At 38.4% G+C, this 14,611-nt stretch overlaps 1 protein-coding gene and 1 non-coding gene across 2 annotated transcripts; one reads left to right on the forward strand and one right to left on the reverse strand.

The window, feature by feature from the left end:
- The first annotated feature begins 1,218 nt into the window (after positions 1–1,218).
- On the forward strand, positions 1,219–1,322 carry LOC119044350 (U6 spliceosomal RNA). Its single transcript, XR_005081584.2, has one exon. It is a non-coding gene; the product is annotated as a U6 spliceosomal RNA (small nuclear RNA).
- Positions 1,323–5,562: 4,240 nt separating this feature from the next.
- Positions 5,563–14,411, reverse strand: DPPA2 (developmental pluripotency associated 2). Its single transcript, XM_053663162.1, has 7 exons — positions 14,379–14,411; positions 12,253–12,400; positions 10,780–10,925; positions 10,634–10,687; positions 9,947–10,211; positions 7,986–8,181; positions 5,563–5,635 (listed from the first exon to the last, which is right to left on the reverse strand). Exons 1-7 carry the CDS (start codon positions 14,409–14,411, stop codon positions 5,563–5,565), a joined length of 915 nt encoding a protein of 304 aa, XP_053519137.1.
- Positions 14,412–14,611: the final 200 nt, after the last annotated feature.

The following is a 14,611-nucleotide window of genomic DNA, read 5'->3' on the forward strand; positions in this document are numbered from 1 at the left end:
GCCTCCCACCTGGTAACCTTACCCCCGAGGTAACCTCTCCTCCACTCGACTTTCCTTCCTGGAGATAAAATGTGGGCCTGTTGTATTTGAGCTGCAGGCCCAGAAAAGCAGAAAAACGGAGTGAGCTATGGCCAGGACCCACTGCAATCACTAAAGATGCCCTGTCCTGTCATTGACCAGTCACAGCTGGAGAACTGATGAGTATTCTACAGAAACCCACCCCTGAGACCTCCCCTAAAACTCCCCATCTACAAGAAAGAGAAAAAAAACAGCTTGAAGACAAAGGGCCCTGTGCACACATGTTCTCCCTCTAGGGAACAGCCCACGCCAATCCCTTTTTTCCTTCTCTTCCCCCAGTTCTTTCTTCACAGGCATCTCCTAGCAGAGGTGTCCAAATTTTTGGCATCTCTGTGCCACAATGGAAGAAGAATTGTCTTGGGCCACGCATGGAATACATTGTGACACATAATCACAAAAAATTCTCATAATGTTTTAAGTAAATTTACAGTTTTGGGTTGGACTCCATTTATAGCCACCCTGTGCTGCAGGCAGCCAGCTGGCTACAGGTTGGACACCCCTGCAAGGCAGTGGGCAGCTGGTGGGCAAGGCAATGCTTGTCCCAGGCTCATCCCCTGAACCCGTCCCCAAAGCCTCCCTTTTCTCTGACTTCCCAGTGAGCGAAGGCAGCCCAGCCTAGACTCTCCTGTAGCTTCTTCTGTGTTAAGCCCTTCCTTGTTCCACCATCCCCAACTTTAACAAATGGATCCTCATAGTCACCTGGACTTGTGTTGTGAAATCTGTCCTACACCAAGTCAGGAACCCACACACTACAGCGGGCCCTAGGCAGACTCTCTCAGGGGGTCTGTGTCTAGTTAACAGTAGCACATTCTTATTCTGAGCATTTATGTGCCTTGTCTGAAGAAGAGAAGGAAGAGTCTAGGAACTCCTTGTTCAGGATTCCTTCCAAATGGCGAGTGTCTTTCCACTCCTGGCCTTCCAGACACAAACCCAAGATAAAATTACGAAATAAAAGTTAGAGCTATGATGGAAGAAAGTTAACCGGTATTTAGTAAGAACCCTGGAGGAAGAGAAAGGAATAAATACAAGGGAGAAAATATTTTGGAGAAATAATGACTCAGAGCTTCCCAAAATTAGAGAAAGTAGTTTTTATAAGGACACTTCTAGCTTTAAAAGTATTGATCACAAAACAGAAGGATTGTGCTCTCTTTGGCAACACATATACTAAAGTTGGAACAACACAAAGACTAGCATGGCCCCTGAGCAAGGAGATGCAATTTCATTAAGCATATCATTAAAAAAATAAAAAGATTAAAATAAATATAAGTGAGCCAAGAATTTAACTCAGGGAAAATTGCCACTCAAACCAGAAAAAGAAACATTGAATAAATTCAAAGAAACATGGAGGAAGGAAAGTGAAGAAAGAAAATAGAAATTAAGAAAACAAAACAGACTAACATGGCAGAGCGATCAAAATGAGAAACCCAATTATAGTGGACTTGGATAGAAGTTGCCCAGATCCCCTCGCTGAGGAAGGGAATCTTATCAGGAGACAGCCTCCCACTGTCAGCCCCTGGGAGAGCCCCACCCTCAGTTGAGAATAAATGCCCCAGGCTTTGGCCTAACCTAAGGAACCAGCCAGCAACTAATTTGGCTACAGTATACAGAGCACAAACTTTTGACTCAAGGTGGGAGCAACCTTGACATTTTAGCTCCAAAACTTCCCCCAGAGATTGGCCAGGGCTTTTATTATGCTCCCAGTTCCAGCATGCACATTTGATTTCTGCCCTGACTAGTGTGGCTCAGTGGATTGAGCACCGATCTGCTAAACAAAAGGTCACAAGTTCAATTCCCAGTCAGGGCACATGCCTGTGTTGCAGGCCAGGTCCCCAGTAGGGGTACAAGAGGGGCAACCACACATTGATGTTTTTTTCCCTCATTCTCCCTCCCCCTCTAAAAATAAATAAATCTTTTTAAAAAGGAATTAAAAAATCTGATTTCTTTCTTTCCACGTTCTTGCTTTCTTCTTTTCCCCTTTACGAGTCCCTTATCTCTAAAAATCAATAAATAAAATTTTTTAAGAAAAGAAAAATATGCTAAATTATTCATGTGATACAATTTTAAATACTATGAGCTATTAAACCCAAGAATATTTAAGTGCATCATAATATTAATTGGTCATAACACTAACTAAAACTCAATTTTTAAGTAAAAAATAAATTAATTTTTAAAATATTTTAAATTTATGAGACTATAATGGAACTCTAAAAGGAGAGTTTTCCTTCTTTTTTACAGAATTCCAGCTAAAAAAATGAATCAATACTGGTGAGAGTTTGCAACCATCAATGCAGTCATTGATTCAGACATGAATGACCACAGATGTTAAAATTCACTGGGTGAAGAATTGTGGGGAAGGGGCCAGAGAGTCAGTCATATGGTGGCAGAAGTGTCAACCTGTGAAGTATTTATAAACCGGAAAGTGAAAACTGCATTTACACCTTGGAGAAATAAGGTGGTCATCACTGAAATAAAGTTGTAACTTTTTTTAATATAATGACGAGACAATCCGAGTTATGGATCTTCTTATGCAATGAAATTATGAAATCCTCAGTCTTATGTATGAAATATTCTTCTAAAAATGTTTTATCTGAATTGAATCAAGTCTGTAATCTTAATTTTGGGTTTAATAAGAATTTGTCTAAGGACCCCACAAGAACACAATCTAGAATATGGGATATTGTACAAGTAACCCGACCTTTTCTCTTCAAAGACAATATTATAAAGAAAAGATCTTTCATTTAAAGGAAGAAGATAGTGTGATAAATAAATTGCCTGAAACTACTGAATCCTGAATTTTTAAAAGTACAAAACATTCTGTGGACAGTTATTGAATATGAACTAGATAGTAGGTGCTACTATTTTTTAAATTATTTTAATCCTTACCTGAGAATATGTTTAATTTTAGACAGACAGGAAGAAGGAAACATGAGTGTGAGAAACATAGATTGGTTGCCTCCTGCACGCATCCTGACCGAGGATAGAACCTGCAACCTTTTGGTGCCCTGGATGATTCTCCAACCAAATGAGACACCAGAACAGGGCAAGATGCTGTTATAAAATGATTATTTCTTAGGTTTGATAGTAACAGATTATGCTGAATGCCCTTATTCTTACAGGGGGCATGCTCAAGCATTTAAGGGCAAAGAATGTGTCTGTTTATAATGCAGGGTAATCAATAAAAAAACAAATGGAAAAGTTTTTTAAATGTGGGAAAAATGATCATTGTAAATTGTTGCTATTCTTTCAACTTTTGTTTCATGAAAAAATTTTTAAATAAAATATATAAAATGCATATGCTAGCAGTATAAAAAAATGCAAACATGGCCCTGGCTGGTGGCTCAATGGATTGAGTGCTGGCCCGTGAACCACAGGGTCGCCAGTTCAATTCCCAGTCAGAGCACATGCCTGAGTTGCAGGCTGTGTCCCCAGTGCAGGGGACACACAAGAGGCAACCACACATTGACGTTTCTCTCCCTCTTCTTCCCTTTCCCTCTCTAAAAATAATTTTTTTTAAATACAAGCATGTTTCTACATTGAAATTTATCTGTTTACACTTATGAACTGAGATTTCTTCCAGCAATGCCTTGTAGTCTTCAGTGTATGTGGTTTATAAATCCTTAAAACTTTATTCCTTTAATAGTATTAATAGGCTATTTTGATGTTACTAGAAATCATTTTGTCAGATCATTTCTACTATATAGAAATACAACTGGTTTTGTGATTTGTATATTCTGACAATTTGCCGTATTTGTTCATTAACTCTAACAGGTTTTCAAAGGATTACTCAGTTTACATGTAATGTCATGTCACCTGTGTAGTTTTTACTTCTGCCTTTCCAATTTCGGTGACCTCAAGTTTCTTTTTCTTAACTAATGTTTCTGGCTAGACCTTCCAGTGTCACTTTGAACAGAAGCGGTTAAAATGGGCATCCTTGTCTTATTGCCGACTTCAGGAAAAAATACTTTCAGCCTTTCACCACTCAGTATGTTAGCTGTGGCTTTGGACAGGTGACCTATATGTTTAGGTTGTTCCATTCTATTCTTTGTGTACCAAATGTATTCACATCATGAAAGGAGGTTGGATTTTTTTACATGCTTTCTCTGTATCCAGATGTTGTTTTTAATTTTATTAATAGATAATAAAATGCTTCAATTAAAACCAGAAAAGGGAAAGACAAAAAACTAAAATGAGGGCAATGAAAAATATCTTAATCCATCTCTATCAGTCACTTAAATTATCAATGACCTAAATACACCAATTAATCAAGAAAATGAGGAGGCAAGCCAAAGATTGTGAAAAATATTTGCAACAAAATCATCTGAAAAAGGAATGCCATCCAAAATAAAGAAAGAACTCAGAGAACTTAATAACAAAATAGGCAGGTCAAAAGAAAATAGGTAAAAGACCTGAACAGATACTTCACCAAAGATATATAGATGATAAAGAAGCAAATAAGAAGCTGGTCCACCTCAAGTGTAATTAGAAAATTGCAAATTAAAACAATGAGATAACACTACACAGCTAAAATCTATCTAAATCACTGACAACACCTCATGCTAGTGCGGATGCAGAATGGTGTAGCCACTTTGGAAGAAAGTTTGGCATTTATAAAACTAAACACTCTTAACATCAGATCCAAAAACCGTGCTCCCTGGTAGTAACCCCAAAAAGTTGAAACTGTATGACCACAAAAACCTGTACACAAATGTTACCTCCCGCCTCCCCTCCCTCTCTCCCTAAAAAAAAAAAAAAAAAAATCAATCAATTAAAAAATGGGGGAAAAAAAGTGGGCTATCAAGCTGTGAAAAAACAGAGGGAACCTTAAATGCATGTTGCTGTGAAAAGTCAGTCTGGAAAGGCTACTACTGTATGATGCCAACTACGTGACATTCTGGAAAGGGCAAAGCTATGGATACGGTAAAAATTATCAGTGGCTAGAGGTTGGGAGGAAGGCGTGTTGAATAAAAGTACAGAATTTTTAGGGCAGTGAAACTCTTTTGTATGACTTCATAATGGTGGATATGTCTCATTATACCTTTGTGAAACCCCATAGAATCTAAAACACAAAAGACTGAACCCTGTCAACTATGGACTTTCGGTGATAATGAGGAGTCATCATAAGTTCAACAAATTGACCATTCTGATGCACGGTGTCGATACTAGGTAGAATGTTGGAGAGGGGGCAGAATTTTGGAACTCATTACTTTCTGCTCAGTTTTTTTTGAAATCCTAAAACTGCTAAAAAAATCTATTTATTAGGACAAAATCCAATTATATTCTACATACCTAAATACCTAAAGCAGTAGTGGTAGTCACTTTTGGGCAAACCTCAAGTACAGAATCCAGACATTCACATCTGTACTCAAGGCATCAAGCAACACTGAGGATGTCCAGAACAGAACACAGCAATCATTTGAATACAAGTCAATTTAGCTATAAGCATTCCATTTATTCTTTATTGAGACATGACCCATCCAAAAGGAATTATGTGGGTATATTCAAACGAGGTTTCTTCTTCCTTTTCATTTTAATTAATTTTTCCATCATCTTTCTATTCCTATAAAGCAAGGTAAAAAATAATTTTGAAAAACTGGTAGAATAAGATAACCATTCCAAACCACCCCTTGGAAATGACTGATGAAACAAGGAATCCTCTCCTAGAGTTCCTGAGGAGTTAGCACCCCACCCTCACCTAAAAAGGGTGGGCAAAAGAACTTGATGTAGCAAACAATGGAACAGGATTGCCCACCTAATATCACTCCTCATATTCTGTACACTACAATTCATTTCACTTCCTTTATCATTTTAAAAAGTATTTTATTTATTTATTTATAGTGAAAAGGAACAGGAGAAAGAAAAAGAGGGAGAGAAACATCCAAGTGTCAAGAGAAACATGCCTCTTATGGTCCCATCTGGAGACGTTACCCACAACCCAGGCATGTGCCCTGACCGGGAATTGAACTGGTGAACTTTTGGTCAGTAGGCCAACATTCAACCCACTGAGTCACACCAGCCAGGGCACTTTCTTTATCTTTATACTCTCCCTTCCCTTCCCACAGCTTCTCCCACATCCCATCTCTATTCACACATGCCTATGGTTTCCCCATTAAAAAAGAAAAAGAAAGGAAGGAAAAAAGTTCCCTTGATATTACTACTTCAACTAACTGCCATCTCTTTTTCACTAGGGTAGTAGATTAGCAGTATGTTCCGTCACAGTTCTTCACATGCTTGACCCTAACTTGGTACTATCACATTTCTGCTTTTATTGACCCTTTCAACTCACTCTCAAAAAGGCCACAAATTATTTCCTAAATTGACATTCTCAACAGCACTGCATTATTCATAATCCTACATGGCCACCTCACTGCAAACCATTTTCCTCAGAGACTCTGCCCCTTGCTTCCTTTTCTCATTTATTTCCCAACCTATAAACTGTACCTTTATAGTCTTCAATTGCTCACTTGCCACTGATAGACTGATTCTCTTTAGGGTTCTTTCCTATGTCCCTTTTAATTCCTACACATTACATTTTACTCACAATTTAAATGCTAATGACTCCCAAAAATGTTCCTCTCTAACCCACTCATCTCAGTTCTTTAGACCCATGTTAAGCATGTACCATGTATCATATACTTTGCCACTGAACCAGGTATATGATACCTTTCCTCCACCTTTCCTCCATCTAATAAGATAGCATCCTCTTCCTTTTACTCCATGTCTTAAATTTGTCCCATTCGTCTTTAAACTCATCACCAAGGTCATATATTACATCTTTTCAGAATTATTATAGTTATCTCTTACTTACTTTTCCGTCTAGTTTCTGTTGCAAGATATCAATACGCTTTCTTTATGAAAACAGCAAACAACAAAAAACCTTTCCTAGCTGGTGTGGCTCAATAGATTGTGAACCAAAGGGTCGGCAGTTCAATTCCCAGTCAAGGCACATGCCTGGGCTGCAGGCCCAGTCCCCAGTTGGGGGCAGAAAAGAACAACTGCACACTCCTGTTTCTCTCCCCCTTTTTCTACCTCCCTCCCCCTCTCTCTAAAAATAAAATAAAATCTTTAAAACAAAAAACCTTAGCTCCCCTCCATACCCATCTCACATTACCTCCACTAATCTAAAGCTAAATTTTGTACTAATGGGTAAACATTAGAAGTTCTAGTCTATATAAAAAATCTACAGTAGTATTTAAGTATATGCCCTATGTATATTTTCTCAAACAGTGGCTATACAGTGTATAGCTTTTATATAGCCTCAAGGTAGTGTGTTCCAAAAATGACTAAGAAATTATGACCCACAAAATAATATACGAGACCTTTATTACAGATATAAGCCTGTCAGTGGTCAACTCCTCCCTTTCCTGGACTTACTTGTCAATTCAAGCTTCAGTCATATTGATGCATTTGCAGTTTCTGGGTATGCCATGTTCTTTTACTTCCCTGTATTTGTAGGGGTTGTGTCCATAGCTAAATGCCCAAATTATTACTTTCCAACTGATAAGATCTTCCTCAGTAAACATAATTAATTCTTTCTAAGTTTCCCTAAGCTACCCTTGTATTTTCATAGCATCTTTTTATCACGCTACATGAATTTTGCCCAATTTTTTTTATCCCCAGCTACATATTTGATATATATATATATTTTTAAAACAGGTCTCTAAAATTGAGGCTATTATTACTCCTAATGTGTCAGATACTTTATTAAGCTGGCTAGGAAGCCTCATTTATCTGAGTTTTAATCTACTACCAAATTCGGTTTCCTTCCGATCTTTGCCTGATCTATAACCCTGACCTGGCAAATTAAGAAAACAGTATATTTGCTCTCTGCTTTCTAGTACTAAATTATTCAGAGACCCACCTAGACATCTACTTTTTGGTGTACCATACAGAAAAATATTAAGGTTTACCTCTTAACACATTCAGGGCATATCATATTATCTTCTAGATCTGAGGATGGGAAAGTGCAGGCCGGTAACAGGAGGAGAGCGATCATCTTCCTGGGAGTATCAGGCACCCAGGCATGACCTGCACGAAACTGCAGACGAACCCACCCCTCTTTGTCTCCCAAAAGAGGTCTGCCATGGACCACACACCATCTGACCCCTGGCAAGGAAAGAGAGGCAAATATAAACGGTTAACATCAAGTAACTGCACCCCAATCCAACCTCTCCTCAGCAAGCCACTCTTGGCTTCATTCTTATATTTTGTTGATGAATCAACTGAATGAGAAGCATAAAAATTGCAGACCAAAAGACACTATAATCTAACTTCACAAATTACATAGCATTAAGGATAATAGTAATTAACTTTTTGAAATGCTTGTTTTGTTTTCACAATATTGCTAAATGGTTTACATGTATTCCTATATTTATTAAGAATGTTATAAATATTTACCTTCTATTTACTTTTTATATTTACAGGTTAAGTAGCTGAAGCTTGTGGTGTTAAATATTATAACTTTCCCAGAACTAATACATGTATCCAGATATTCTAATTCATGGCCTATTTGCCTAGTTATGATATTGTACTGCTTCAAATATAAAAAACATGCACAAGGATCTTTGTTTAAAAGCCTAAGGAATAATAATAAAATTGGGGAGAGGGATATGTAAGAAAAAACAAGGTAAACAGGCTAAGATATCAAATGTTTGAAACTGAGAGAAAGGACCAGTCTCTGGGAGCCTAAATATCCGTAAGAGCTCCCCAGTCAGACTATAAAACAGTAGAAATTGATTATGTTCAGCACTGTATGTTTGGTGAGTAGGCACTCTCCTAGATCATAGTAGGTGCTTAAATAACTACTAAATGGAGAAGACCTAAAAAGATGAGTAAGTGTGGGGTACTACTAGCTCATACAGCACATTAATGAAAACCAGAAGGAGGTATCATCTTTGGGGAAGCAGTCCTCCAGAGACAGGTTTGTGACTGGAGAACAATTTATTGGAAATTAGTAAAAGATGCCTATTCTTGTTCACAGAAGGGAGTGCAGCTTAGAGATCAGACATTAGGCCAACTTCACCTTCTATCTTCTTTGTGGCTGTGTTTCTTGTGTAATAAAAAAAACATGCCCTACTACACAAGTCAGCCCTGGATGAAAGAGGCTACAGAACACTTTTGGAAATGAGATGGAGAGAAAAAGAACTCAAGCAAAAAAAAGAACAAGGGTGGCTTTGTGCTGGCCTGAGATAGGATCTACTGGAAATGAAAACAAGGGGGAAGAAGTGGGAGAAAGATGGGGCCAAGTTATGTCAAGATTTCTTAAGACAGGGGTTCCAAATATTTTAATTATTATTCCATATTTTGTATGTGCCAACTTATATCTCCTAAGTGTCACAATCATTCTATGAAGTCATTTTATCAATTATGACATCAGGGCTTACAAGGGAACTGGCCAATGCCACATACCATTGAAGTCGTAAGACAAGGATCTGAACTAAGGCTACACAAATGCTTGCCTTCTTATTATTTACTATGTTATTAAAACTTTAACGGAAAGAAGAGAAAAGTGGCGAAGACCTTGGGTTGTGGCTGACCACATTACCAGATTATGCTTTCTTCCCAACTTGGTCTTCTGCTTAGTGGTAAGAAAGGGTGGCACCGTCAATCACCTGGCTTAGAAATCCATCCAGGCAAAATTTGACAATCAAAAGATAAGTCTTCTATGAACCTAATATCCAATGTACAGATATATTAATTCTTTGTCTTATACTACAAAATTCTATGAACCTGATACTCAATGTACTTTCCCTTGTACTACTTTTCAGTATCGGACTAAAAAGTTCATCTTTTTGATGCACTACTTTTCAGTATTGGACTAAAAAGTTCATCTTTTTCTGGAATGGTACTCACTGTTTAAGGTTGCTCTTACCAGATGTTTGCGGCAGAAAGTTCTCATCAGGAACAGGAATGAAACATGAATTCACAGCCTTATTAAGCTGCGCGGCTCTTGCAGCAATTCTTGACCATGCTGCCAACATGGCCTCCTGAGCTGAAGTTATCACTTCAACTGTATTGGTCTCTTTCTCTCTCTTACTTGTATTACAACTTTTATTACTCCTTGTTCTCTTGTTCACCATCTTGCATTTCTTCGAACTGAACTGCAATGTGTCCTCCTGTGATATTTCAGCAATACTCTGCAAATGGAATTCATGATGAGTATTCAGTGAAGTGCCGTCATAATGATTCTGTGTCAGTTTTATCATATCTATCCATTGACCCAGGTAGGTCAGCATAGGAAGGGTTTAGATACATGAGTTTCTCTTAAAGCAGTGGTTCTCTCTAGTGGGAGAGGTTGTTGATTGCTAAAACTGTGTGGGGGAGGAAGAGTTGCTTGGGACATCTAGTGGGTAGGGGCCAGGGGTGTTTAGTTGGCCAAACATTTGCTAAAATACACAGGACAGCTCCCAAAACTAAAAATAAGTTATTTGGCCCAAAATGTCAATAGTCCTGATTGAGCACCCTTGCATTATATGCACAACAAATGTAGTTGTTAGGAGAGGAGGAACAATTCACAATGACAACTCACCTTTGCACTGCACCCATATTCCTCACTCACCTGTTTGTCTTCAGGGTAAGCATGTTTCTTCAGCCTCATATAAATGTCTATTTTCTAGGAAAATCAAGGGGGAGGGGACAGAGTAAAATTTGACAAAGCTTCCAGTATTTGCTCTGAGCAGCAGAAATTCCCACACATGTACTCACCTTGCCTTCAGTACTCAAGTTGATTTGTTGGCACCAGTCCCGCAAAGTATCACGACGTACTTTATTAAATGAAGGCAAAATGGTTGGCAAGGGGAGAACTGGTTTAGGGTAATCTTTGAACTGTTCATTCATTTGAGGAAGATAAGCTGAAAAAAGAAAACCAGAGTAGTAATAATTTTAAAATTGTAACATTCTTGCCCTGGCTGGTGTAGCTTGGTGGATTGAGCATGGGCCTGTGAACCAAAGGGTCACTGGTTTGATTCCTAGTCAGGGCACATGCCTGGGCTGCAGGCCAGGTCCCCAGTTGGAGGCATATGAGTGGCAACCACACATTTATATTTCTCTCCCTCTCTTTCCTTCCCCCTCTCTAAAAAATAAATCTTAAAAGAAATACAAATTATAAAACATTATATTGGAGTGCTCCTCCAAAATGTCTAGATTTTAGACCTATAGAAATCAAAGAAAGCACCCCAACCAACAGTAGCCTTCCATTCTGTCAGCCTGCCTTATTTTTCTCCACAGCAGTTTGTCTGAGTTCACACTCTGCTTAACCATAACTTGTTATTATCTCCTTCATTTTGCCGTCCTTATTTTTGGCTGAAAAAATTAAATCATTCTCAAAATATTTATTCAGTGCCTTTATACAAAGCACTGAGGACACAAAGGGTCATGATTATTAAGAACTGCTAGATATTTGATTAGTAATTACTCACCAACCAAATATTAGATGTTTTCCAAAATTGTTTTGTCTTCTAAATACCCAGATCTCATTTATAAGTAAGTGGAATCTAAATAAACATAACTCATAGAAACAGAGTAGGGTAGTGGTTACCAGGGGTTTAGAATGGGAGAAATGGGGAGATGTTATAGATCCAAAGGTACAAGTTTTCAGTTACAAGATGAGTAAGTTCTGGGTATCTGATGTATGGTATGGCTGCTAGTTAGCAATACTCTTTTGTAAACTTGCAAGTTGCTAAGAGTAGATCTTAAACATTCTTACCACATGGGGGACAAAAAGCTTCCTGTGTGAGGTAATGAATGCACTAATTAACCTTATTTTGGTAATCATTTTACAATACATATGTGCATGAATCATCACTTTGTATATATTAAAATTACAGTGTTATGCATTAATATCAATAAATCTGAATGAGTTTTTGTAAGATGTTTGAAAAGTATGCATTAACCAAAATGAAGAGAAGATTGAGCTTCACTGGTTGAAAATTTAAACTCATATCTAGCTACCCCACAAGACTCTATTCTGTCCAAAGCGCGCCACATGCTGATTTGTGTTGCGTGTCTTAAAGACAAGGCAGTACGTGATGCTTACTTAGCAAATGACAAGCTACAAGAAACTGAAGTGAAATTTAAGCTGGACCTTGTATGGTCAAAGAATAGCGAAGGGAAATCTTTTTTCTTGGGCTTCCCAAAGCTGGAAAAAAAACGCAGACTGAGCAACCCTCATCCTCATACCTGTATCATCCGTCCCAGGCATCCTCAAGTTGGCTCCTGAGGTTGAAGACACACTTGGTTCCATTTGATGTTGTTCATTATGTTCCTCATCAACTGGAACCAATGTGAGAATTACACTTTCTTCATCTAATTTATCTTCAAAGAAATCCTGGAAAAAAAATAGCCCATCTCTGATTCTCATTTGATACATACAATTAAATTGATTACTTTCAAATGAGAAACTGAGACCGTGGATGGAATGAAAACTTATTGAGGTTTCCTTAAATTTGATGTTTATTTGTAGACCCTTTACTAGATTTAAAAAAACAATAAGGAAATCGGCAAAACCAGATTTACGAGTATGAAAAGGAAATAGAAGACATTTGTGGAAACTGTTTCCCTCATGCCCTTCCTTTCCATTAGCTAAAACACTAGATACTTTCATTTTATTTCCTAAATCTGTATGAATTGTGTTCCTGCTTTCCAATTTTCCATCCTGTTTCACAATTCAAGCTATCATTAACTCTCATTGGCATATGCAAAATTCTCCTGCTATTCCAAAACCCATTCTAACTCCACTCTTTCTTCAGATTCCTCTCCTGCTTGCTTAAAGCACTTCAGTGGCTTATCATTGCTTTTTAGGTTAATGACCAAACTTGCTGTGCAGTCCTGACTGTGGTTCAGTGGCTTGAGTCCTGTTCTGAGAACCAAAAGGTGGCACGTTCGATTCCCAGTTGGGGTACATGCCGGGGTTCTGGGCCAGGTCCCCAACTGAAGTTGTGCAGGAGGAAACTAATCAATATTCCTCTTGCACACTGATGCTTTTTGTTTTCTCACACCTTTCCCTTCTTTCTAAAAATAAACTTTTTAAAAAAGGAAGAAAAAAAAAGCTTCACTCTGTAGTTCACACATTCCTCAACACTCTGGCTTCTGCCTGCCATTCCGGCTTAAGAGCTTTCTGAGCTCAAGCCATTTTGTCCTTATTTCTGCCCCAGGACCTGAGGGGAGAGAATGTATCTGTTTCACTCAGCAAATGGGGCCCTCGGTGTGCTTTTTATGGTGTAATGACTGAAAGGTAAAGTGGACAGGTAAGAGGTAACATTTACTGCTTTGTACACTTAACACGCACTGTGCTGGGTGCTTCTGTGTTTCTCATTTAACCCTCAGAGCAGACTGGTGGTATAGAAGTACTTCTATTTTAAAAACTAGGCAAGCAAGCCTTAGAAATTAAAAGACCAGTGCCAGAGAGTAACATAGGCTTGAGTAAATCTCTGAATTTAGCCTTTCCTCTCAAAACGAAGGCAAATCAACTCCACTCCAGCCCTATTGTAATACTTTTTTCCCTACAGCTTCTAAGCGGGAGCTTATGCAGACACCCCCTTTCCCTATTTAAATCATCTCAATAGCTTCCTATTGCTCTCCCACTCCTGGCTTGCATATAGGGATTTTGCATTTGTTTACCACTTTTTCAAAGCACTTTCACACACACTCAATGGTCAGCTTCAAAAAAATATTGATATTATTGGGGAAATATTACTCTACTCTAGAGATAATTGGGGGCTCAAAGCAGCTATGTGATGTGCCCACAATCAAACACTTAACGCTGGCCAAATCAGCTCTCCAACCGCGTAGAGCAGCCTTGTAAATACCTATGAAAACTTCTCGATTAACCCTCCCCTCCAGACCGGGGCGACCCAAGCCTAGTTTGGAAATGCATTTGACACCGGCTAATGGGAAGGCTAATGGGAATAAGTTACTTCTCACTCCCGGAGTTAAGAAACTAGCTGGTTACTTCACTTTCTGGCTTTATCTACATTACACTTTTCCACATTCTTTTTATTGTAGTTCTCCACTTTTTTATTATTTTTATCTTATCCATTTATACCATGCCTTTCTGCCAAAAATAGATCTCTTACTTTGCGCTATTAAAAAATATTTTATTTCTTTTTTACTATCACTCAAATACGCAGAGCCACATTCACGTGTAAGAAAAGTAATGATCCACAGCAAAAAGAAGGAGATCTAAGGTGGAAGTTTCTTACATCTGGAAACTAAGATTGGTGGCGAGAGAGGAACATAAGTGAGTCCCAGAAAGGCTCTGAAAAGTGACTCTGTAGTAAAATTAATTATATTTGAAGAAAACTTACCTTTTCATTGCTATTCAAACTCGAGCTCGTCATTTCCAGGAACCTCGGAGGAAGGTAAAGCCCGCAGAGTGGAGGACACTTGCAGTTCACTCCTTTTAACCTGAGGGTTCTAGCCTGATTTCTCCTTTTATAAGCAAATGTCTCCTTCTACTTCCTGTTTCTCAAAAGAGCTCTTTTCTTCCTCTTCTTCCTGCCTTCCCATCATCTGATAGTGTGATAATTTCATCCCGTTT

This window comes from Artibeus jamaicensis, unplaced genomic scaffold (assembly GCF_021234435.1).
Source record: "Artibeus jamaicensis isolate MK-2021 breed Jamaican fruit bat unplaced genomic scaffold, CSHL_Jam_final contig_3126, whole genome shotgun sequence".
Classification (NCBI taxonomy): Eukaryota; Metazoa; Chordata; class Mammalia; order Chiroptera; family Phyllostomidae; genus Artibeus; species Artibeus jamaicensis.

Coding starts and splice junctions, on each gene's coding strand:
- DPPA2 (XM_053663162.1), bottom strand. CDS start 14,411: ATGACGAGCTCGAGTTTGAATAGCAATGAAAAG. Junction 12,401..14,378: donor GTTTGAATAGCAATGAAAAG/GTAAGTTTTCTT, acceptor TTTTTTTTCCAG/GATTTCTTTGAAGATAAATT. Junction 5,636..7,985: donor TGCCCTGAATGTGTTAAGAG/GTAAACCTTAAT, acceptor CTTGCTTTATAG/GAATAGAAAGATGATGGAAA.